This window comes from Cnephaeus nilssonii (assembly GCF_951640355.1).
Source record: "Cnephaeus nilssonii genome assembly, chromosome: 10".
NCBI classification, from domain to species: domain Eukaryota; kingdom Metazoa; phylum Chordata; class Mammalia; order Chiroptera; family Vespertilionidae; genus Cnephaeus; species Cnephaeus nilssonii.
The window spans coordinates 21,349,060-21,372,367 of record NC_137081.1 but is presented as its reverse complement, the minus strand read 5'-3'; the positions used below and the strand labels follow the sequence as shown (position 1 = coordinate 21,372,367).

Genomic DNA, 23,308 nt, shown 5'->3' with positions numbered 1-23,308 from the left:
GTGATGTAGCCTTCCAATGTAAGATTGTCCATTATGATTTTCAAGGTATTAGTTCATTCTCTTGTGGAAGGAGATTAACGTTCTTTACAGTATTTTTGCTACTATAAGCAATGCCACTTTTAACTTTCTTATACGTATTTTCTTTGTTCCGGTGTGAAGTTTCTTTAGAGTATGGTCCTAGGAATGTAACTGTGGGCTACAGACATCTTCAACTTTGCTAGATGTTGCCAAATTGCTCTTCAAAGTAGTTGTACCAATTTATGCTACCATGAGCAATGTATGAAGGTTTTCATTGCTCCCTGCCCTTGCTAGCACTTGGTATTGTTAGCCTTTGAAAAGAATGGAATATGAAAAATATATTTGATTTTTTTTTGAGAAGTTTTTGAGTTTCTTTGAGCCAAACTGATGACATGTGCTGGGGAGCAAGATCTCAAATGTTCCCTGATTGTTCTTAAAATAAGAATTATCCCAGCAGATAGAGAGGAATGAATGAAGACTCAGGGGCCAGATAGCATGACATCTCACAGAAAGTGAAAGATCAGTAAATTGTGGTGTGCAGCTGGAAGGGGGAAGTGCCGAGAGATGGATGGCTGGAGACTTAATAATGGCTAACATTTATTGGGGGTTGAGGATTTATTCTGGGCTAGATGGTACATTTAATAGCCTTACATGTACCATCTCACTGAATCCCTGTGACAACTCTTAGAAGAAGGTACTACTACTAGTTCATTTTGTAGATGAGGAAACTGACACTCTATTTAAAAATAATGAGAACAGCTTCTTGATTAAACTTTCTTTTTTCTTTAAAAAAATATATTTTATTGATTTTTTACAGAGAGGAAGGGAGAGGGATAGAGAGTCAGAAACATCGATGAGAGAGTAACATCGATCAGCTGCCTCCTGCACACCCTCTACTGGGGATGTGCCCGCAACCCCAGGTACATGCCCTTGACCGGAATCGAACCCGGGACCTTTCAGTCCGCAGGCTGACGCTCTATCCACTGAGCCAAACCAGCCAGGGCTTGATTAAACTTTCATTCTATTGAACCCTGTTGACCAAAGCAGAAAAACCGTTCTAAAATAGCCAGAAATTTGCTGGTTTTAGTCTTAAAGATAGAGGCTGGAGGTCATCTTGGGGGTGGGAGGGGCTGTCTGGCTATCTTCTATTTAGTCCTCTAGATCTACTCTTCCCTCTTCTCCACCTCCACATCAACTGGGTGTCCTGGCACTTGGGCTTTGGTTGGCAATAGGAAGCCCAGAAAGAGGAGGGAGTTAGTGAAGGAAGAAGTGGGGAGCCAGTGGGGGAGGGGAGGGGAGAGAGAGAGAGAGAGAGAGAGAGAGAGAGAGAGAGAGAGGAATCAGAGTATTTAATCCTCTTCCTTGTGAGGTTGTTGCCTCAGGCTGACCAAATGTCACTGCTTCTCTCAAGGTGGCTACCTCAGCAAAGCTCTTTCCTTCATTCCAGGTCCTGATAACCATGCCCTCTCCTCAACCCTTAGGGCCTAGGTGTGGTATCAACTTAGCTGCATCCACAGTTTTTTAACACACAACTTAACAATGGGGGTATGTTCTGAGAAATGCATTGTTAGATGATTAAGTCATTTTGCAAACACCATAGAGCACACTTACACAAACCTAGATGGTATAGTCTGCTACACACCTAGGCTATATGGTGTAGCCTATTGCTCCTAGCATGTTACTGTATAAGACAACATGAGCGGCCGAAACCGGTTTGGCTCAGTGGCTAGAGCGTCGGCCTGTGGACTCAAGGGTCCCGGGTTCGATTCCGGTCAAGGGCATGTATCTTGGTTGCGGGCGCATCCCCAGTGGGAGGTGTGCAAGAGGCAGCTGATCGATGTTTCTCTCTCATCGATGTTTCTAACTCTCTATCCCTCTCCCTTCCTCTCTGTAAAAAATCAATAAAATATATTTATATAAAAAAAAAAGACAACATGAGCATAAATCAAGTACAGGAGAAAATGATTTAATCAGGATACTTGGTAAGCATGAGATATGGGGCCACTACTGGCATAACAATGCATACTGTTTTCTTTTTTAAAAAAATTAATATGTTTTTATTGATTTCAGAGAGGAAGGGAGAGGGAGAGAGAGCTAGAAACATCAATGATGAGAGGAAATCATTGATGGGCTACCTTTTGCATGCCACCCACTGGGGATCAAGCCCGCAACCTGGGCATGTGCTCTGACTGGGAATCAAACCATGACCTCCTGGTTCATAGGTCAATGCTCAACCACTGAGCCACACTGGCCAGGCATTATTATTTTCTAATTGATTTTTGAAGAGAGAAAAGTAGATAATGATAGAGATAGGTAGATAGATAGATAGATAAACATCAGTGTGAGAGCGAAATACTGATTGGCCACCTCCTGCATGATCCCTACCAGGGATTGAGCCTGAAATCCAGGGATGTGTCCTGACCAGGAATCAAACCAGCAACCTTTCAGTGCACAGGATGGCGCTCATCCAACTGAGCCACACTGGCCAGGGCTATCAGTAATTATTTTAAGTGTAAATGGATTAAACTCACTTTATTAAAATAAAGAAATCTGCAGAATGAATTTAAAAAACACATGATTCAACTATATGCTGCTTACAAGAGTCTCACTTTAGATAAAAAAACACAAATAAGTTGAAAGTGAAAGGGTGAAAAAAGATATTCCATGCAAATAGAGAGATGGGTTTGCTATACTATTATTAACAACAACAACAACAAAAAAGATTTTAAGTTAAAAGTTGTTATAAAAGACAAAAAAGGACATTATCTACCGATTAAAGGGCCAATTTATCAAGAAGATGTAATAATTATAAACATAAATAACAGAGCCCCTATACTATATGGAGCAAATATTGATAGAATTGAAGGGATAAATAGACAGTTCTATAATAACTAGAAGCCCAATGCATGAAGATTTGTGCTAGAATGGGCTTTCCTTTCCCTGGCTGTGGCTCAGGCCCTGGAGCCGCCTCTTTCCGCTCCAGGAGCCACCTCTTTCCCCTCTGGCCCCACCTTCCCACACTGCCCAGAGGCCCTGAGAGACCGGGGATGGGGCAGAACACTTGCGTCCCGCCCCCGTCACGTGGTGTCTGTGTATGCAAATTAACCACAATCTTTGTTGGGTTAATTTGCATATCACCCCTGATTGGCTGGTGGCGTAGTGGAGGTACAGTCAATTTACATGTTTGTCTATCATTAGGTAAGATAGTTGGAGTTGTATTTTAATACCCCACTTTCAATAATGGATTAAACATCTAGACAGAAGATCAATGAGGAAAAAGAGCACTTGAAGAACACAATAGACCAATCAAACCTAACATACATATATAGAATACCACTTCCAATAACAGCAGGATATACATTCTTCTCAAGGGTACATGGAACATTTTCCAGGATAGACTAGGTGTTAGGTCATAAAAAAATCTTAATAAATTTTAAAAGATTGAAATAATAAAATATTTTCTTCAACACTTTTAAACAACCAATACATTAAAGAAGAAATCGCTAGATAAATTAGAAAGTACTTTGAGATGAATAAAAATGAAAATACAATATACCAAAACTTATGGGAAGCAGTGAAAGCAGTGCTCAGAGGAAAATTTATAGTTTCAAATGTCTGTATTAAAAAAGAAGAAAGATCGCAAATCAACACCCTAACTACGTAACTTAAGAAACTAGAAAAAGAAGAGCAAACTAAATCCAAAGCTGCCAAAAGGAAGGAAATGATAAAGGTTAGTGCATCCTAATATATAAAAACCCAGGGTCCGTAACATCCAAAACGACTGAAGGCTTGACTGACTGCCGCTGCTGCGGGTGCCCCGACCCAGCACTGACTGCCAAGGGGGCTGCAGATCAGGCCCGAAGAGAGGCCTGGAGAGAGAAGCAGGGTCTGATCCATAGCTTCTGTGGCAACTGTTGATCAGCACTTGCCTCTCGCTTACTCTCAGGGCCTAGCCAGCAGCTATGCCTCTCTGATCAGGCCCGTTGATAGGCCCGGAGACGCTGACTAGCATAAGAAACCGACCAATCAGAACCAAATCTGGGTGAAGTGCGAGGAGCCAATGGCAGCCTAGGGGGCAGAGCTTTTGATGCTGACTGTCATAGAAACTGACCAACCAGAACCAAATCTGGGTGAAGTGCAAGGAGCCAATGGCTGCCTAGGAGGCGAAGCTTTTGATACTGACTGGCATAGAAACTGACCAATCAGAACCTAATCTGGGTGAACTGCGAAGACAGAACCTAAGGTGGGGGCTGATGAGGTGTTTTAAGGTTAACAGCTGTTTGGTGTAAGATGTAAGAAAGCGGTTCAATTTCTTAATGACTGGTTTGGCAATATAATGCATATGGCTGGCTATCAGTCCAGATATAGGGATTATGTATTTTTATCTGCCAAGAGCATCTCCTTCTGATGAAAAAGGCTTTCCCCCCCATTTAAGCAATCCTATCCTATATAATCTATCTATACTACTAAAAGGGTAATATGCTAATTACACCGGGTCGACTGGCCATCTTCTGGACGTCCGACTTCTTTCCGGACAAAGCCATGGTGTTAGAGGACGAGGCAGAGGCCGTTAGGGGCAATCAGGCTGGCAGGGGAGGGCAGTTGGGGGCAAGATCAGGCCTGCAGGGGAGGGTAGTTGGAGGCAAGATCAGGCCTGCAGGGGAGGGCAGTTGGGGGCGACATCAGGCTAGCAGGGGAGGGCCATTGGGGGTGAGATCAGGCTGGCAGAGGAAGTTAGGGTCGATCAGGCCAGCAGGGGAGAGCAGTTGGGGGCAAGATCAGGCTGGCAGGGGAGGGCAGTTGGGGAGTGAGATCAGATCGGCAGGGGAGGGCAGTTAGGGGCAATCAGGCAAGTCAGTGAGACTTCATTGCCAGGGCTAGATGAAAACCCAGGTGTGTTGTCACCTTGGTGCCTAGGAGAGTGTAGGAGCACATTCATGGAGCTATCTCTTCTCTGTACAGATTTGTGTGAGAGGCCATCGGTCCCAGATTGGGAGAGGGATGTCTGACTGCTGGTTTAGGCCCGATCCCAAGGGGTCCCTAATTGGAGAGGGTGCAGGCTGGGCTGAGGGACCCCCCCCATGCACGAATTTTGTGCACCGGGCCACTAGTAGATACATAAAATAGAGAATGGAGAAACAATAAAGAGAACCAATGAAATAAAAGAATTTTCCCTTTGAAAAGATTAACAAAGTTGATAAGCTTTTAGCTTGATTGAGACAAAAAAGAGAGAAGATGCAAAAAACTAAAACGAGAAATGAAAATACACACCTTACATAAATTAAAATAATTAAGAGAATATCATGAATGACTGTATACCAAAAAAATTAAATAATGTAGATGAAATGAACAAGTTCTAGAAAGACACAAATTACCAAAACTCAAGAATAGAAAATATAACAAGATATTGAATCAATAATCAAAAACTTCCTAAGAAAAAAAAGTTTAGGACCATATGGCTTCACTGGTAAATTCTGCCAAACGTTTAAAGAAGTAATACCAACTCTACTCAAATTATTCCAAGAAACAGAAGAGGAAGGAAAACTTCCTAACACATTCTATGAAGCCAGTGTTACCGAGACAAAGATACCAGAAGAAAAGCAAACTACAGATCACTATCTTTTATGAATATAGATTAAAAAATCCCCAACAAGCCCTAGCCGGTTTGGCTTAGAGGATAGAGCATCGGCCTGCAGATTGAAGGATTCCGGGTTCGATTCTGGTCAAAGGCATATGTCCGGGTTGCGGGCTCAATCCCCAGTAGGGGGCGTGCAGAAGGCAGCTGACCAGTGATTCTCATCACTGATGTTTCTATCTCTCTCTCCCTTTCCCTCTCCCTCTCTGAAATCAATAAAAACATATTTTAAAAAATCCCCAACAAAATATTAGTAAACCACCTTTCCGCGCTACCCAGGGAGGGCTCCATTCGGCGTTGTTCTCGGTTCCCACGTAACTTAAAGGGAAACTTTTCACAATGTCCGGAGCCCTTGATGTCCTGCAAATGAAGGAGGAGGATGTCCTCAAATTCCTTGCAGCAGGAACCCACTTAGGTGGCACCAACCTTGACTTCCAAATGGAACAGTACATCTACAAAAGGAAAAGCGATGGCATCTACATCATCAATCTGAAGACAACCCGGGAGAAGCTTCTGCTGGAAGCTCGGGCCATTGTTGCCATCGAAAACCCAGCTGACGTCAGTGTCATATCGTCCAGGAACACTGGCCCGCGAGCTGTGCTGAAGTTTGCTGCTGCCCCTGGAGCCACTTCTGTTGCCGGCCGCTTCACTCCTGGAACCTTCACCAACCAGATCCAGGCAGCCTTCCGGGAGCCAAGACTTCTGGTGGTTACTGACCCCAGGGCTGACCACCAGCCTCTCACAGAGGCGTCTTATGTTAACCTGCCCACCATTGCTCTGTGTAACACAGACTATCCTCTGCGCTATGTGGACATTGCCATCCCTTGCAACAACAAGGGGGCTCACTCAGTGGGTCTGATGTGGTGGATGCTGGCCCGGGAAGTACTACGCATGCGTGGCACCATCTCCCGTGAACACCCGTGGGAAGTCATGCCTGATCTATACTTCTACAGAGATCCTGAAGAGATTGAAAAGGAAGAGCAGGCCGCTGCTAAAAAGGCTGTGACCAAGGAGGAATTTCAGGGTGAATGGACTGCTCCTGCTCCTGAGTTCACTGCTGCTCAGCCTGAGGTCGCAGACTGGTCTGAAGGCGTGCAGGTGCCCTCTGTACCCATTCAGCAGTTTCCTACTGAAGATTGGAGTGCTCAGCCTGCCACGGAAGACTGGTCTGCAGCCCCCACTGCTCAGGGTAGCAACAACCACTGAGTGGTCCTAAGCTGTTCTTCCACAAATTCTTAACAGAACGGAAATAAGGTTGATGGAAAATAAACAGTTTCTTAAAAAAAAAACAAAACTAGCAAACCGAACTCAACAACACATTAAAAAGATTATATACCACGATCAAGTAAAATTTATCTCAAGAATGCATGTTGGTTCAACGTAAGAATATTAATGAATATAATGCATCCCATTAATGGAATGAAGGAAAAGAAAAAAGAGCTCAATAGATGCACGAAAGACATTTGACAAAATTCAGCACCCTTTCATGATAAAAATACTCAGAAAATTAGGAATAAAAGGGAATTTTAAAAACATGATAGTGGACGTTTATGAGAGAAACCTCAAAACTACCATCATTCTCAATGGGGAAAGACTGAAAGCTTTCCTCTCAGATCAGAAAGAAGACAAAGATGTTTGCTTTCACCAGTGCCATTTGTCATTGTACTGGAAGTCCTAGCCAGAGCAAATAGGCAATAAAAATAAATAGGCATCTAAATTGGAAAACAAGAACTCAACTATCTCTATTTGCACATGACATAATTCTGTATAAAGAAAATTCCATAGCCCTAGCTGGTTTGGCTCAGTGGATAGAGCTTCAGCCTGCGGACTGAAGGGTCCCGGATTTGATTCTGGTCAAGGGTACATGCCTGGGTTGCAGGCTCTATCACCAGTAGGGGGCATGCAGGAGGCAGCCAATCAATGATTCTCTCTCATCGATGTTTCTATCTCTCTCTCCCTCTTCCTTCCTCTCTGAAATAAATAAAAATGTATATTTTTTTTTTAAAAAAGGAAATCGCATAGAATCCACAAAAAACTGCTAGGGCTAATAATTGAATTCAGCAAACTTTTAGTGTTCAAGATCATCAATACACAAAATTCAGTTGTGTTTCTATAGTCCAGCAAGAAACAATCTGAAAAGGAATGAAGAAATCAATTTCATCTAAAAGAATAAATTACTTAGGAATAAGTATAACCAAGGAGGAGAAAGGTCTGTACACTAAAAACCACAAAACATTGCTAAAATAAATTAAAGAAGACCTAAATCAATGGAAAGACATTCCATGGTCATGAATTGGGAGACTATTGTTAAGATGGCAATACTTCCCCAAAGCATCTACAGATTCAATGCACCCTTTATCAAAATTCCAGTGGCCTTAAGCTGTGGTTCCTTTACACAATGGAATACTATTCAGCCATAAAAAAGAAGGAAATCTTACCCTTTGCGACAGCATGGGTGAACCTAGAGAGCATTATAGTAAGTGAAATTAGCCAGTCAGAGAAAGGCAAGTACCTTATGATTTCACTCCTATGTGAAATCTAATGAACAAAATAAATTAACAAAATAGAAACAGGTTCATAGTGGCTGTACCAATTTGCATTCCCACCAACAGTGCATGAGGATTCCCTTTTCTCTATATCCTCACCAACACTTGTTCGTTGATTTATTGATGACAGCCATTCTGACAGGTTTGTAGTTCTTTGTTTCTTTTATCCAGTACCTGTAGCTCCTGACGCATTTAGGTGATGAACAGAATGAATGAGATCTATGAGACATGAATGAATGAGAATGAATGAATGAGATCTGTAAGACACGTGGCGATAGCGATGAAGCAAATGTCTTCTGGAGGACACTGGTGTTTGTACAGTGATTAACACACTGGATGAGGTTGTCTAGGAAAGAGGGTACAGGAAGAAGAGCAAGAGAAAGGAAACACTGGTGAAGGATACCATGAAAGGATAGACACAAGAGTGTGATGCTAAATGCTGCTGGGAAATTGAGATAGGACTGAGAGGTGTTCAAGGAGAGAACTGGTTTTGGTGGAGGGGCGGAGCTCAGCGGCCAACTTGATGGGCTGAGAATTAGGAGAAAAAGGAGGGAAAACACACAGTTCTTTATAGAAATCTGGCTGTAGGGGAGGAGGGATTGAGTGGTAACTGGAGAGAGAGGATTCATCCACCATTGACATCATGCAGGTTCTAACACCAAGAGAGATATCCTTGCTGGTTTGGCTCAGTGGATAGAGCATCAGCTTGCGGACTGAGGGGTCCCAGGTTTGATTCCAGTGGTCAAGAGCACATACCTGGGTTGTGGGCTTGATCCCCAGTGGGGGGCGTGCAGGGGGCAGCCAATCAATGATTCCCTCTCATCATTGATGTTTCTAACTCTTTCTTCCAATCAATAAAAACAAACAAACAAACACAAAAAAACAAAAGAGAAAACCATCCAAGGCAGGTGCTGAGGCTGACAGGACTGGGTCAGCGCTTTTGGTCAGAGGAAGAGAGAGAGTACCTTCTCTGCCTATCTCATGATCTTGCTTCTACACTGCTGTCTGTATTTTTTAAAAAAATATTTTTATTGATTTCAGAGAGGAAGGGAAAGGGAAAGAGAGAGAAACATCGATGATAAAGGAGAATCATTGATTGGCTGCCTTCTGCACACCCCGCTATGGGGACTGAGCCTGCAACCCAGGCATGTGCCTTGACTGGGAATTAAACCGTGACCTGGTTCATAGGTCGATGCTCAATCACCGACCCACACCAGTTGGGCTGTATTATGTTTTTATTGCAGTCGAGCTACCATGCTTCTTCAAAAATGTTAAGAATGGAGCCCTAGATGGTTTGGCTCAGTGAAGGGTCCTAGGTTTGATTCCAGTCAAGGGCATGTACCTTGGTTGCAGGCACATCCCCAGTGGGGAGTGTGCAGGAGGCAGCTGATCGTTGTTTCTCTCTCATCGGTTTCTAACTCTCTATCCCTCTCCCTTCCTCTCTGTAAAAAAATCAATAATATATATATATTTTTAAAAAGTGTTTTCTCCTTTGTTCTTTACAGAGTTATTATCCTTAGTTTACACAAGAGGAAAAAGAGGCTCTGAGTGGTTAAGTTGTCCAACTTAATGTAATTCTAAACCAGGTTTTCTGACAACTAGTATGTTCTTCATGCCATCTCTGTACTCTTAGGAGGACCATCGTTAAGGGGAAATGTTTATTCCTTAAATAGCATCAAGAGGACAAAAGGAATAAATACAGGAGAGATGGGTTTCCTCCGGGGCCTGTCAATGTCACCCATCAGCTCTGTTTCTGGGTTGTGTCTAAAGGCAGGAGGCAGCTTGACTCTGTCGTGCATCTGGGTTTCAGAGGCCTAGGGAATGTTTAGTTTCCAGTTTGTCTATTTCCAAACTTTAGCCATGTAATTTATTGTCTTGATTACAATTTAACATGGCTGGAAGCTGTGAGACATTTGAGTTACAGATTTGTGTGAGAGGCACAGGACAATCAGTGCATTTGGGAGCTATGGCTCTCCTCCCTTCTCACGCCATGGTCTCTCTCCTGGGGAGACCTCGGCCAGCCATGGCTTCTACCACCACCGAGTCAGTGCTGGCTCCCAGGCAGCAGCTTGTCTATTCCTGTTTTAAACATTGTCTTTTTGATGAGTAGAAATTTCTGATTATGATGAAGTCTAATTTATCAAAAAATTTTAAAAATGGTTGTTGCATTCTTTTATTTGTCTAGGAAGCCTTTAGCGTAACCCTAAGTTATGAAGATAATACTCATTCATGTTTTTCTCTAAAGGCTTTTCAGTTTTAGCTTTTACATTTAGGCCTATGATTCATCTCGAAATAATGTTTGTGTACTATATAGGGGTCAAAGTTTGTGTTTTTCCCATATTTAGTTATTCCAGCACCATTTTGTTGCTAAAACTTTCTTTTTCCCATTTGATTGCTTCGGGGTTTTTGTTTAAAATTGAATGGTGTTTCTAGGATCTCTTCTCTGTACCAATTTAGCAGGTTCCCTCCCCGCCCGGCCGCCCCCCCCCCCCCCATCCCATGGGCTCAGTATTTTTTTTTTTTTATTTCTTTATTGATGAAGGTATCACATATTTGTCCTCGTCCCCCCATTCCCATCCCACACCCCTCCCCACACATGCCCCCACCCCCCTGTTGTCCTTAACCGCTGGTTAGGCTCATATGCCTGCACGCAAGTCCTTTGGTTGGTCTCCCCCTTTACCCCCACCCTTCCCTACCCTCCCCCTGAGGCCCGACAGTCTGATCCATGCCTCCTTGTTTCTGGGTCTGTTCTTGTTCATCAGTCTATGTTGTTCATTATTTCCCCTAGATGAGTGAGATCATGTGCTATTAGAAATACACTTATAAGAACCGAAAATGAGACAAGCAGTAATGGTTATGGTGACAGGCAAATGAATCAGTGTGTAGTGAGTTTTTTTCTGGGCCAACAGTTCTTTTGAGACCCAATTTCAATGTCCAACAGTTCCTTATGTGTACATGTCAGCACTGACATTTCAGTTCTGGATGGTGGACAAGTGGTGGTAATGCAGGTCCGACTCTGTCCGGTTTGGTCCTGGGCAATCTGCAGTGATGCACAGCTGCTAACTGCTAGTATGGGAAGGCCACATCAGCGTCTTCCGTCTCTGGACTGCTTCTCTTCTGTCTTCATGGCTGGAGTAGTCCTGTCGATTCCTCTCTTGCTGGAATCCACATGGTCTCGGAGTTGTTTTCTGAAAATATACAAACATATTCTCGACCAAAGGTTAATAAAGGAATATTTTCTATAAATTTGACTGGGGATCCTTTTTCAATTTTTGCCCAAATGATTTTCCTCTGGCTTGTTTTGTCACCTTGTGTGTTTTTCATGGGTGTCTTGCTTTTAGCCTTACAATTAATTTTCTAACGTATTAATTTTCTAGATGTAATTTACTTACAGGATATTTTTCCTTACATGATATTCCTCTACTATCCCCTCCTTTTTTGATTTAAATGTTAGGAGGCTTTTGAAAATTTTATAATGTATTCTTGGTGGCTTTTAAATTTTAATTTTTTGCACTATAATATAGCTGTTTTAGGTTCATTATATGGTGCACACTTTTATCATGAGATGAAGTACCAATAAAAATTTTAGTTGACTCTTTAGGAACACCTTTTTGTCTGGTACAATTAATTTTTCTAGAATATTCACTTGTTTCAACTAGCCAATTTAAATTTGTCTGAAAACTTGACTACTATTTTACTGTCAAATTTATTACTCTAACAATAATCTTGTTTTACCCTGTAAATATTGGTGGAAGGGATTATTTGCCTTCTTGAGTAGGTCCTGAGCATTCCTGGTGGTAGGCTGGATTTAGATATCGTAAACCCCCTTCCCCACACCATGGGTACAGGGCAACTCAAACAATTCTTGTTGGAGTGAGAGGGCAGCTGCTGTCGGCCAAGTCTCTGTCGGTCACCTGGGTCCTGATCTGAGCTGGGCATGGGAAGCACAAAGCAGCCATGGGGGCAGGAGAACTCCCTCAGAAGGGGCTAGGATTCAGGCCCCTGCAATGTTGGGGGGGTGAGGGTCTGTGCCCCACCTCTGTTGATCCCCAAATTCTCTTCTGATGGCCCCTCTGCGACTGTGCCTGTCTTAGGTTGTTCCTTCCTTGAGGAATCTTACCCGTCATTGACTAACCAGCCATCCTCCGGGGCCAAGCAGGGTGACGTGAGGTTCAGTTTTGTCTCCTTGGTAGCCTATGCCCCCGTGGCCTCCATGCCCAGCACCTGCCTTGGGATCCCCTCGCCTGCTGGCGGGGCCCCAGCACTGATCACATATCTTTTGGAACCCGGGTTTCTTCTCCAGGGAGGGCTCAGTTCGCCCTACTGGGTGATAGACAGATCCATGGCACCAGTCGTCACGAGACTTCAACCTCGACATGAACTGATAGCTCATGCAACAGCTGTGAGCAATTGAATTGTGAGAAGAGGGTCTCTCTTGGCCTAAAGGGTAAGAGGGACCCATATAGAATGCTCAGGTCCATGGGCTCAGTATTGCCACATCTTCTAAATTTTAGAAGAGGACATAGAAACCCACATTCTTTTAATATGAAAATGTCTAACTTTTTAAGATTTGGGAACCAATTTTAATTTAAATGAACAAAGGAACCAATTCTGTGCAGCCAAAGAAACTCACCTTCAGTCTGATTGCATCCGTGGCTTTAGGACTACTAGTATGAGAGGTAATTTCAATGGAAGCTGTATCTATGTACAATCAAGTATAAATCAAGAGCCTTATTTTAAATGAAAGAAAATCAAAATGTGCTAGGGCACATAAGAGGGTTTCAATAGTCAATGCAAGTTAGTGAGAGTTCACTGCCTGGGCTAGATGAAAACCCAGGGTGTGATGTCACCTTGGTGCCTAGGAGAGTGTAGGAGCACATTCATGGAGTTATCTGGAATAACCTCTGGAAACAGTGCAGGCAGAGAGGGCCAAGAGGGAGATGAGATGCCAGGATGCCCTGGCTTGCAGTGGAGGGACTGACGAGAAGCTAGATAGACCAGTGACAGGAAGGAGACAAGGACCAAGAGAGTCCAGGGTGAGCTGATTTGGAGTCAAGGGTCTGTAGTGGAGGGAATGAAGAGAAGCAACGGGTCTCTAACCCGGGGCCCAGCCAGGTGCTTCCTGGAATTGGCTGAAGGCCTCCTTGGCTCCCTGGGTGAAAGTGGAGACAGAGCAGCCAGAAGACATACAATTGCAGACCAGCGCTTAAAGGAGGTGCTCAGCAGCACCGCATTTCCCCACTCCATGTTTAAGTTCGTTTTTAACATTTTAGGTTTATATTTTACACTTAATATTTAAGTAGGAACCAGTTCACATGTTTTAACTATTAAAAACTATTAATGCAAAGTATTCTTCCCACCTGTTCCCTCTCTCCCCGTTCCATCTCTAATCCCTCACTCCCAGGTAACTATTTGTACAGTTTGTTTTTACTGCAACCAAGGATACTATGTTGGCAGCCACGCCTGTCAGACAGACTGTTGCTTATGCTGGTTGGGTCACATAGGGTAGAGCTCTGAGTAGTTACCTCCATGTAAGAGAAAACAAGCAAGCAAGCCTGCACTAAAGACAGACAGAAGTTGGTTGGAACTTGCCTCATGAATATGTAAGAGAGCACTACAGGGGAAGGAAATCATCCTACTCAAATTGTGATGCTGTGCTTATTATGGCTGAATGTCTGTGCCTCCTCAAAATTCGTATGTTGAAGCCTCAACCCCCAATGTCATGGTTGTTGGATGTGGGGCCTTTGGGAGACAATTAAGTTTAGATGGAGTCATGAGGGTGGGGCCCCACGATGATATTAGTGTCTTTATAAGAAGAGGAAGAGACCAGAGCTCCTTCTCTCTCTGCACCGTGAGAGCAAATGGCTGCATGGAAGACAGCTGTCTGCAAACCAGATGGAGAGCTCTCACCACAACACAGGCTTGCCGGCACCCTGATCTCAGACTTCCAGCCTTCAGACTGTGAGAAATACATAGCTGTTGTTTAAGCCACCGAGTCCATGGGATTTTGTGATGGCAGGCCGAGCTAAGTGCTGGAGGACCAAATGATGAGCTAGAAGAAAATGGAAAAATTTTTAGTTCTCTGAACTAGACCTTTTCATTGCTTTGCCGAGAGTATGCAAAGGTGCTGTTTGAAAGTATGGGTTCACACTGCTCTGGAGGAAGGGTCAGTGGGCTGGAAAAGAGTGATGACCACAGGAACAGGACTATTAAGTTCTTAAAGCCAGTGATTAGTTGAGTGACATATGTGGGTGACAAACCTCAACCGCTCATCTCAAACTGCACTCATATTCTGGCACTTGCTAAAGTTTAACCTGGAAGGACTTGAAGGGGAGAATGGAAAAGGTTTTCAAACTTTCAAGGGTGGTGTTAGGTGCAAGATGTTTGTTGTCTAATCCAATTTCTAGGGAGTACAGGTATTTTCACCTGGATGATTTCACCACTCCAACCGAAGATAATGCTGCCCTCTACTGGATTGTTGTTGCAACTACAGTCCCTGGCAATCGGGGATAGATTCTTTTTTATCTCCTTTGCTTTATCTAAGTTGGTTTTCCAGTATAGCTAGAGGTCTTATGTTCTGCTAAGTTATTTCTTTATGGCCATGGTGGTCTAGAAGATGGATTATATTTCCATATATAATGCTGGAGGTAAAGTGGTGGAGTCCACTTTACCTCCAGCATTATTTGCCAGAGGCTGGAGGTGAAATAAACAGAAAGCAAGTCATGGTGGGTCCTCCAATCTCTAGAAATATAATCCATCTTCCTTCCCTTTGCTTTTCTTTCTTCAAAAACTTTTTATTGAACCCTAATTACTAAGATACCTCCTAGGCACTTGAGATACAGTTATCGAAATAGAAGCATAGTGTTCCATTTTATAGTTCTACTATACTTTGTATAAAAGTATTTTGAAAGACATTGAAATGATTACCCAATTTTATTATGAACAATCCTGTGATAAACTGTCCTTCCACTCTTCCTTCCCTCCTACGTTCCTTCCTTCCCTTTTATTAGGTGGGATTGCAGGGTCAGGGTCTGTATTGTTTAGTGTGTTTGGTACATATTTCCCCAATAGGACCATGGGAGTTTTGTATAAAGAGGGATAAAAGTGATTAAACATTTGTTATCTGTGAGATGCTGTGCTAAGCACTTTACATGTATTAACTCATTGATCTTCATATCCATCCTATAAGCTAGGTGCTACTTTCATCCTCATTTTACAGATGAGAAAATTGAGGCCCAAGGCAAGTATCTACTCTTCTCGATAGACATACTGGCCATGGGACAGAGCTGGGATTTGCATGGAAGTGGGTGGTTTGGCTCTATTTTTTTATTTTTATTTATTTTATTTTTAAAATATATTTTATTGATTTTTTACAGAGAGGAAGAGAGAGGGACAGAGAGTTAGAAATATCGATGAGAGAGAACCATTGATCAGCTGCCTCTTGCACACCCCCTACTGGGGATGTGCCTGCAACCAAGGTACATGCCCTTGACCGGAATCGAACCTGGGACCCTTGAGTCCACAGGCCGACGCTCTATCCACTGAGCCAAACCGGTTTCAGCTGGCTCTAGATACTGTACTCTTATCTCATTCATCATCACAACAGCACCATTAGGCAAGTTTTATTATCTCCATGTCTGTGCATAAGAATACTTTGATACATGTTAACAAACTTGTCCAAGATCACAAACTAATAAAGGGGGGTGGGCAGTGTTTGAATTATGGTCTGTCTGACTTCAAAGTAGGGATTTCTGGATCCCTCATGTACTCAACTTTCAAAGTTCTTCTCTGGCTTCCACCAGAGGTGGCAATTGGGGTCAGGAGGTCTGCACCTAGGAGGTCATATCTCTATTATGTCCTGCCATTATCCTGACCGTCACAGCCAGGACCCTGTGATGCAATGACATTCCTCCCCTCTCCTCTCATTCTAGATCACCTTTTGTTTCTAGAACTCTCTCAGTTAGGCACAGTTTTGGTTGGGGGTAACAGAAAACTTTACTTGAATAGGTCTTAACAATAAAGAGAATTTATTGCCTCATGTAACTGAAAAGTACAGAGAGAAGATGACCTCTGCGCTTGCTTTGTTCAGGACCCTGGCTCCTGTTTCTCTGGTTCTCTGAGCTCTGCCTTCCTCCGTATGTTAGTTATTGTCCTTGGACTGGTTTGCCATTTATGGTAGCAAAATGACGTCCAGCAGCAACAAGACTACATACTTGTTTTTTCCAATGTTGTTAAACAACCAACCTGAACTTGGCTCTGAGTGGATCATCTTAGGCTACATGCTTGTCCTTGAACCTCTCATTTGGCAATGGGGGTAATCCCTGGGGAGGGGGGGGGGTGAATCCTCTCCTCCCCCTTCTTTGCCTCCACTTTGGTCCTCAGGTTTAAGTGGATTCTCCTTCAGGAATGTGAAGAGACGCCGATGCGGACATCAAAGCTGACACGCGGCAACATCGATATACTCACAGCCATACTGTGCTGTTCACGTGGTCTTGCATAGAAGCTGCCATTTAAAAAACATGGTGTCAAGAAGAGGCCTCCGCATTTTGCCATCAGAGTGGCATTCAGGCTTCACATATCACGACACATGATCTCCACGTGTCTTTGGGGCATTGGATGCTATGCACAGAAAGGAAAAATGCTTTCCCATTAGGAACATTACAGATCTGTTTGTGATGGAGCGGTTAGAAGTGGGAAGCGAGGTTGAAGATAGTTGGGTGGGTAGACTTGTTGGAACATTTTCAAGTAGATAAAACATTATCTCATGCCCATGTACATGTGCCCTTCCCCCTCCTCAATGAAATGCTCTTTCTTGCCATGAAGGCAAAGATTCTTTTCGACTCTTGACCCCCAGATCATGTTCCCACTGGAGACCTAAGCTACCACTGCTGCTCCTCCAGGCTTGAGGGTGGACCAGAGTCTTTTCTAATTCTCAGTCATTAGTCTAAATAGACTGGAATGCTGAATCGGCTTGACCGGGGGATTAGGAAAAGCAGAAAGAATTAAACACAAGGGGCTTAAAAATAGATATAAGATATGGCTGCTTGTCCTGGTCTCTCTCAGTGGGTCCCTTGCTGCCCCCTGGTGGCCAACACTCTTTTTCCCTGTAGCTGCCTCTTGACCTGCAGGCGTTTTGCAGTCCAGGCCCCAGTCTCTTTTCTCTGTGTCCAGTCACTACTTTCTGCCTCATGAGCTACCTTTTCTCTGTCCACTCCCTTCAGGGACTTTCCCATCCTCAAGTCCTTTTTAGTCTAGGCATTAGATCACAATATTCCCAGAGCAGTAAAAGCAAAGCATGGGTAGCCCTAGGCAATGGTCTCCTACACTTCCTGCTACTATTTATAAATGATAAGAGAACCAGGTGGAGAGCATGACTTAGCCTAAAAAAAAAAAAAAAAATGCTTGCCCGGGGCAGAATGGTAGGCACCAGTGGCATGATAAATTTGGCATTTATGGGTAGGTGCATAATTTGCACTCGAACAGATGGCCACTAACTTTAAACAATAGAGGATGGTTTGGAAAGAGCAATGCCAGACAGACCAGCCTGGCTGTATGCAAGTGAAGCTTTCAGGCACACCTTAGGCATAACCATGTACCTGCAGTGACAGACACTCTGAATCCTAGTGGAGATCCATGATCCATAAATCATAGGAGATCTGTCTAGTGTCATTGCACAACCATTGGTTTGAGCACTTGTTCCCTGGTGGAGGATCCTAAGATGACTCGGAGAGGATCCCTAGTCTAGTGGGGAGGGCTGACTGGTAAACACAGCATCGCAGTACAGTAGGGTTCATGTGATAATGGAGAAGTGATTAAAATACCAGAGGTGTAAAGCCAGGGGACAACATTAGCTGCTGGGGTCAGCTGAGGCAGGTTCCCAGTGAAGCCATCCTTCAGAACAGAGAGAGGAGCAGAATGAACCCCACCTCCTCCATTCACTAGTTGCCCCAATGATCCCCCTGTTGTCCAGCCAGACCTATGTTTTCCAGCTGTGGCCTATGCCCCCAGCTCCAGGGCTGTTCTAATCAACCAATTATTGGTAGTGGTTGTGCAAAGGAAATGCTGGTGGCTAGTATGGAGGAGGTTCAATTCTCCCTCCATATCTCCATCAACATCTCCACCAGCCCCCAAAGGAACTTACAATGTAAGTAAAAATTGTTTGCTTTTTCTGCAAACACAGCTTAAGTACACAGTCCTTCCCACCAGATAGCTCCCAAATTCCTCCTAAGTGGAAGACTCCTGTGAGCCTTCCTCCAGTGGACTCCTTCTGTAAAAAGTCAAATCCTTTCCCCTTTAAGTGTGTCAGGCAGGTTGGAAGCTTTCAAAGGCGGTCTGCTAGGGAATGTAAGGAACAAACAAGCGGAAATAAATATTAGAAAAGGAAGAGAATAAGCATTGTCATCCATAGAGCAGAAAACTCAGATAACTTTATTTATTTTTTAAAAATATATATTTTATTGATTTTTTACAGAGAGGAAGAGAGAGGGATAGAGAGTTAGAAACATCGATGAGAGAGAAACATCGATCAGCTGCCTCCTGCACACCCCGCACTGGGGATGTGCCCGCAACCAAGGTACATGCCCTTGACCGGAATCGAACCTGGGACCCTTGTGTCCGCAGGCCGACGCTCTATCCACTGAGCCAAACCGGTTTCGGCAACTTTATTTATTTATGTATTTATTTTTAGAGAAAATGGAAAGGAGAGGGAAAGAGCGAAATATGTATGTGAGAGCAAAACTTCACTTAGCTGCCTCCTGCACGCCCCCCACTGGGGATTGAACCTGTAACCCAGGCATGTGCCCTTGACCAGAATGGAACCTGGGACCCTTCAGTCTGCAGGCCGATGCTCTATCCACTGAGCCAAACCAGCTAGGTCTATTCTCACATTCTTGATGAGAGTGACTTGAATTGGAGTTATAAATCACAATTCTTTCCTAATTTTTCAACTAGATCAAATCTTGGCTTCTTTCATATGAATGGGATTACTTTGAAAACGTCACCGGCACACCACCCACAGCAAAAGATTATAGCCTCTGTCTCATGGACACTGAGACACTCAATAGGCATGCTGTGGTCGTCATCTATGCCCTTTTCTTCCTGCTGAGCCTGCTGGGAAACTCCCTGGTGATGCTGGTCATTTTATACAGCTGGGCCAGCTGCTCTGTCACTGATGTCTACCTGCTGAACCTGGCCATGGCCGACGTGCTCTTTGCCCTGACCTTGCCTATCTGGGCCACTTCCAAGGCAAAGGGTTGGATCTTTGGCACACCCCTGTGCAAGGTGGTCTCACTCCTGAAGGAAGTCAACTTCTACAGTGGAATTCTACTACTGGCCTGCATTAGCGTGGACCGCTACATGGCCATTGTTCATGCCACACGCACTCTGACTCTGAAGCGGCACTGGGTCAAGTTCATATGCTTAGGCATCTGGGCTCTATCTCTGATCCTGTCCCTGCCCATCTTCGTCTTCCGTAAAGCCTATCAACCACCTTTATCCAGCTCAGGTGCTATGAAGACCTGAGTGACAATACAACTAAATGGCTCATGGTAATGCGGGCCCTGCCCCAGACCTTTGGCTTCCTCCTGCCACTGCTGGTCATGCTGTTCTGCTATGGGCTCACCCTGCGCACACTGTTTCAGGCCCCCATGGGGCAGAAGCACCGGGCCATGCAGGTCATCTTTGCTATTGTGCTCGTCTTCCTGCTCTGCTGGCTGCCCTACAACCTGGTCCTGTTGTCAGACACCCTTATGAGGATCGGGATGATCAAGGAGACCTGTGTGGAACACGGGTGGGGGTCTCAACCATGGGCTGGAGGTCTGGGTCCCAGGCTGGAGATCCGGGTCCCTGGATTGAAATCAGGGCCCTGTAGGGAGGTCAGGGCCCTGGATGGAGGTCTGAATCCCGCCATGGAAAGAGGGGTCTTGCCATGAAGTTCTTGGCCCTGAATTGAAGTCGGATCCTGGTATGGAGATCTGGGCCCTGGAATGGGTTTCTGGGCCCCAGGATGGGGGTTTGGGCCCCGGGATGGGGGTCTGGGCTCCAGCATGGAGGTTTCGGTCCTGGGAGAGAGGTCCGAGCCCCATGATTGAGGTCAGGGCCATGGATGTAGCTGAAGACTCTGGATAGAGGTCTGAGTCCCGCCATAGAAATAGGGGTCCTGCAATGAAGGTCTGGGCCCATAATTGAGATCTGATCCCGGGATGGAGGTCTGGGTCCTGGGATTGTGTCTGGTCCACAGGATAGAGGTCTGGTTCCCAGGATGGAGGTCCGGGCCCCGGGATTGAAGTCAGCGCCCTGGAGGGAGGTCAGGGCCCCGGATGGAGGTCGGAGTCCTGCCATGGAAATAGGGGTTCTGCCATGATGTGCTGGGTCTCAACAAAGTAAGGTCTGATCCTGGAATTGGTTTCTGGGACCTGGGATGGGGGTCTGGGCCCCGGGATGGAGGTATGGGCTCTGTGGTCGAGATCCAGGCCCTGGGATGTAGGTGATGGCCCTGATGGAGGTCCGAGTCCTGTCGGGGTCCTGCCATGAAGTTCTGGGCCCAGAATTAAGGTCTGATCTTGGGATGGAGGTCTGGGCCCCGGGATGGTGGTCTGGGCCCCAGGATGGTCGTCTTGACCCCAGGATACAGGTCCGTGCCCTGGGATTGACATCAGGGCCCTGGGATTGGTTTTTGGGTCCTGGATGTAGGTCTGGGTTCAGAATGGTGTCTGGAACCCAGACGTACCAGGTATATCCCACATATGAGTGAGATCATGTGATTTTTATCTTTCTCCGAATGGCTTATTTCGCTTAGTATAATGCTCTCCAGTTCCATCTATGCTGCTGCAAATGGTAAAAGTTCCTTCTTTTTTATCGTGGGGTAGTATTCCATTGTAGAGATGTACCACAGTTTTTTAATCCACTTATCTGCTGATGGGCACTGGGTTGTTTCCAAATCTTAGCTATTGTAAATTGTGCTGCTATGAACATAGGGGTGAATATATTCTTTCTAATTAGTGTTTCTGGTTTCTTGGGATATTATAAATATTTTTCTCTTTACCACATCCAGCACGGCTAGAGAGCAGACAGGAGTCCTGAGTAGGGGCGACGGGGGATTGAGAAAATGAAAGAGACAGACACAGAGACAGTAGAGAAAGCAGGGACCAGGTGGGACAGCTGGCCCTCTGATGGAGAGACAGTGACGCAGAACCAGTGCAGCGCGTTTATTTTATACAGTATAATTCCAGGAAGTTTTACTAGAGTTTAAAACAAAGGAAATTATGTGAAATCATGGTTAAAGACCAAACTGTAATTTTTCATTCTTGTGGCTTCTTTGTAATCGTCACTCCTGGCTAAGCCTGGATAATTGTGTCCGTTCCTTGCGCCTGGCTGAACTTAGATAATGAAACCCACCCCCTGGCACCTGAGCTAAGGGTCAGGCTGACAACGTATCTGCCTCTGGCATGGTGTGTTTCCAGGACGTGGCTCTGCCAACGCCACTGGACTCAGCTGACAATAATTAAAGAAATGCTCAATGTACCTTCCCAGGTGCTGTCTACAGGATATAGTCCTAGAAGTGGGATTACTGGGTGAAATGGGAGTTCCATTTTTAACTTTTTGAGGAAACTCCATACTGTTTCCACAATGGTTGCACCAGTCTGCATTCCCACCAGCAGTGCACAAGGGCTCCTTTTTCTCCACATCCTCGCCAGCACTTGTTGTTTGTTGATTTGTTGATGATAGGCATTCTGACAGGTGTTAGATGGTATCTCATTGTTGTTTTGATTTGCATCTCTTGGATGATTAGTGTAAGTTAATACATTTCTAAGTTTACTTTTCATTTCTGGCCCTTAGAAATCTCGCTCTCTCCTCTTTTTCTCTTTGCTTTTTTGTGTCAGATATTTATTTAAATATTAAAAATATAGGTTATTGCCCTGGCTGGTTTGGTTCAGTGGATAGAGCATTGGCCTGCGGACTGAAGGGTCCTAGGTTCGATTCCGGTCAAGGGCATGTACCTTGGTTGCAGGCACATCCCCAGTATGTGCAGGAGGCAGCTGATTGATGTTTCTCTCTCATCGATGTGTCTAACTCTCTATCCCTCTCCCTGCCTCTCTGTAAAAAATCAATAAAATATATTAAAAAATATATAGGTTATCTAGCATTTCTGTGTAGGGTGTGTGTGTGTGTGTGTGTGCGCGCGCGCGCGCGCGCGTGCACGCGCACATGTGTTGTTGCTTCCCATGCTTCCTGAGTCCACCATCATGATATGATGTCAGTAAAAATTCAAATAGCACATAAAATCAAAACAATTTCCCTTCCTGTTCTTTATTTCCTTTTATTAAAGATAAGCACTGTTAAAACTTTGTGCTAGTGAATTTTATTTATTCACTTTTAAAAATATATTTTTATTGATTTTCAAAGAGAAAGGGTGAGGGAGAGAGAGAGAGAGACATCAATGATGAGAGAGAATCATTGATTGACTGCCTCCTGCACGCCCCCTACTGGGGATCAAGCCTGCAACCCAGACACGTGAGCTTGACTGGAATTGAACCCAGGACCCTTCAGTCTGCAAGCCAACACTCTATCCACTGAGCCAAATCAGCTAGGGCTGTCGGTGAATTTTAAATGTCAACCTGGAGGACACATTGACCAGATTTCTAGTTAATTCACAGTGTATATGTCTATGTTGCATACACATGTGTGCATACATGTGTGTGTTGGAAGTGAGTGACCTCACGTTATCTCAGAATTAGCACCCTTTATTCTTTTAAATTAAATTTGCAGGGGCAAAAACATACATGTTTCAAGTATACAATTCTATAATACATTATCTATATATTGCACAGTGTGCTCACCACCCAAAGTCTAGTCTTCCTTTGTCACCATCTATTTGACTCCCTTTACTCTCTTCATTTCCCCCAACCCCCTTTCCCTCTGGTAATCTTCATACTGTTAGAAACCCTTTGTTTTAACCAGGTCCATATCAGTAGGGTGGGAGAAGCAAGATAAAGAAGGTGAGTGGGAAGGTGCTTCTGAAGAAATCCAGTCACTTCCGACATGGGAAGAAATAGTATTGCCCAACAGAAACCTATGAGGCCACATCCGTACCTCTCTTGGTTCCTAAATT

The 23,308-nt window shown here is 44.4% G+C and overlaps 2 protein-coding genes across 2 annotated transcripts; both read left to right on the top strand.

The window, feature by feature from the left end:
* Window positions 1-5,934: 5,934 nt before the first annotated feature.
* Window positions 5,935-6,859, top strand: LOC307106423 (small ribosomal subunit protein uS2-like; the record flags this gene model as incomplete). The annotated part of the gene is made up of 1 exon (XM_079782966.1): window positions 5,935-6,859. Exon 1 carries the CDS (start codon window positions 5,993-5,995, stop codon window positions 6,857-6,859), a length of 867 nt encoding a protein of 288 aa, XP_079639092.1. The 5' UTR covers window positions 5,935-5,992.
* Window positions 6,860-16,507: 9,648 nt separating this feature from the next.
* Window positions 16,508-20,129, top strand: LOC307106546 (C-X-C chemokine receptor type 1-like; the record flags this gene model as incomplete). Its single annotated transcript, XM_079783116.1, is given in 3 exon segments — window positions 16,508-16,513; window positions 19,150-19,699; window positions 19,702-20,129. Coding segments are annotated over 3 exon segments (984 nt in total).
* Window positions 20,130-23,308: the final 3,179 nt, after the last annotated feature.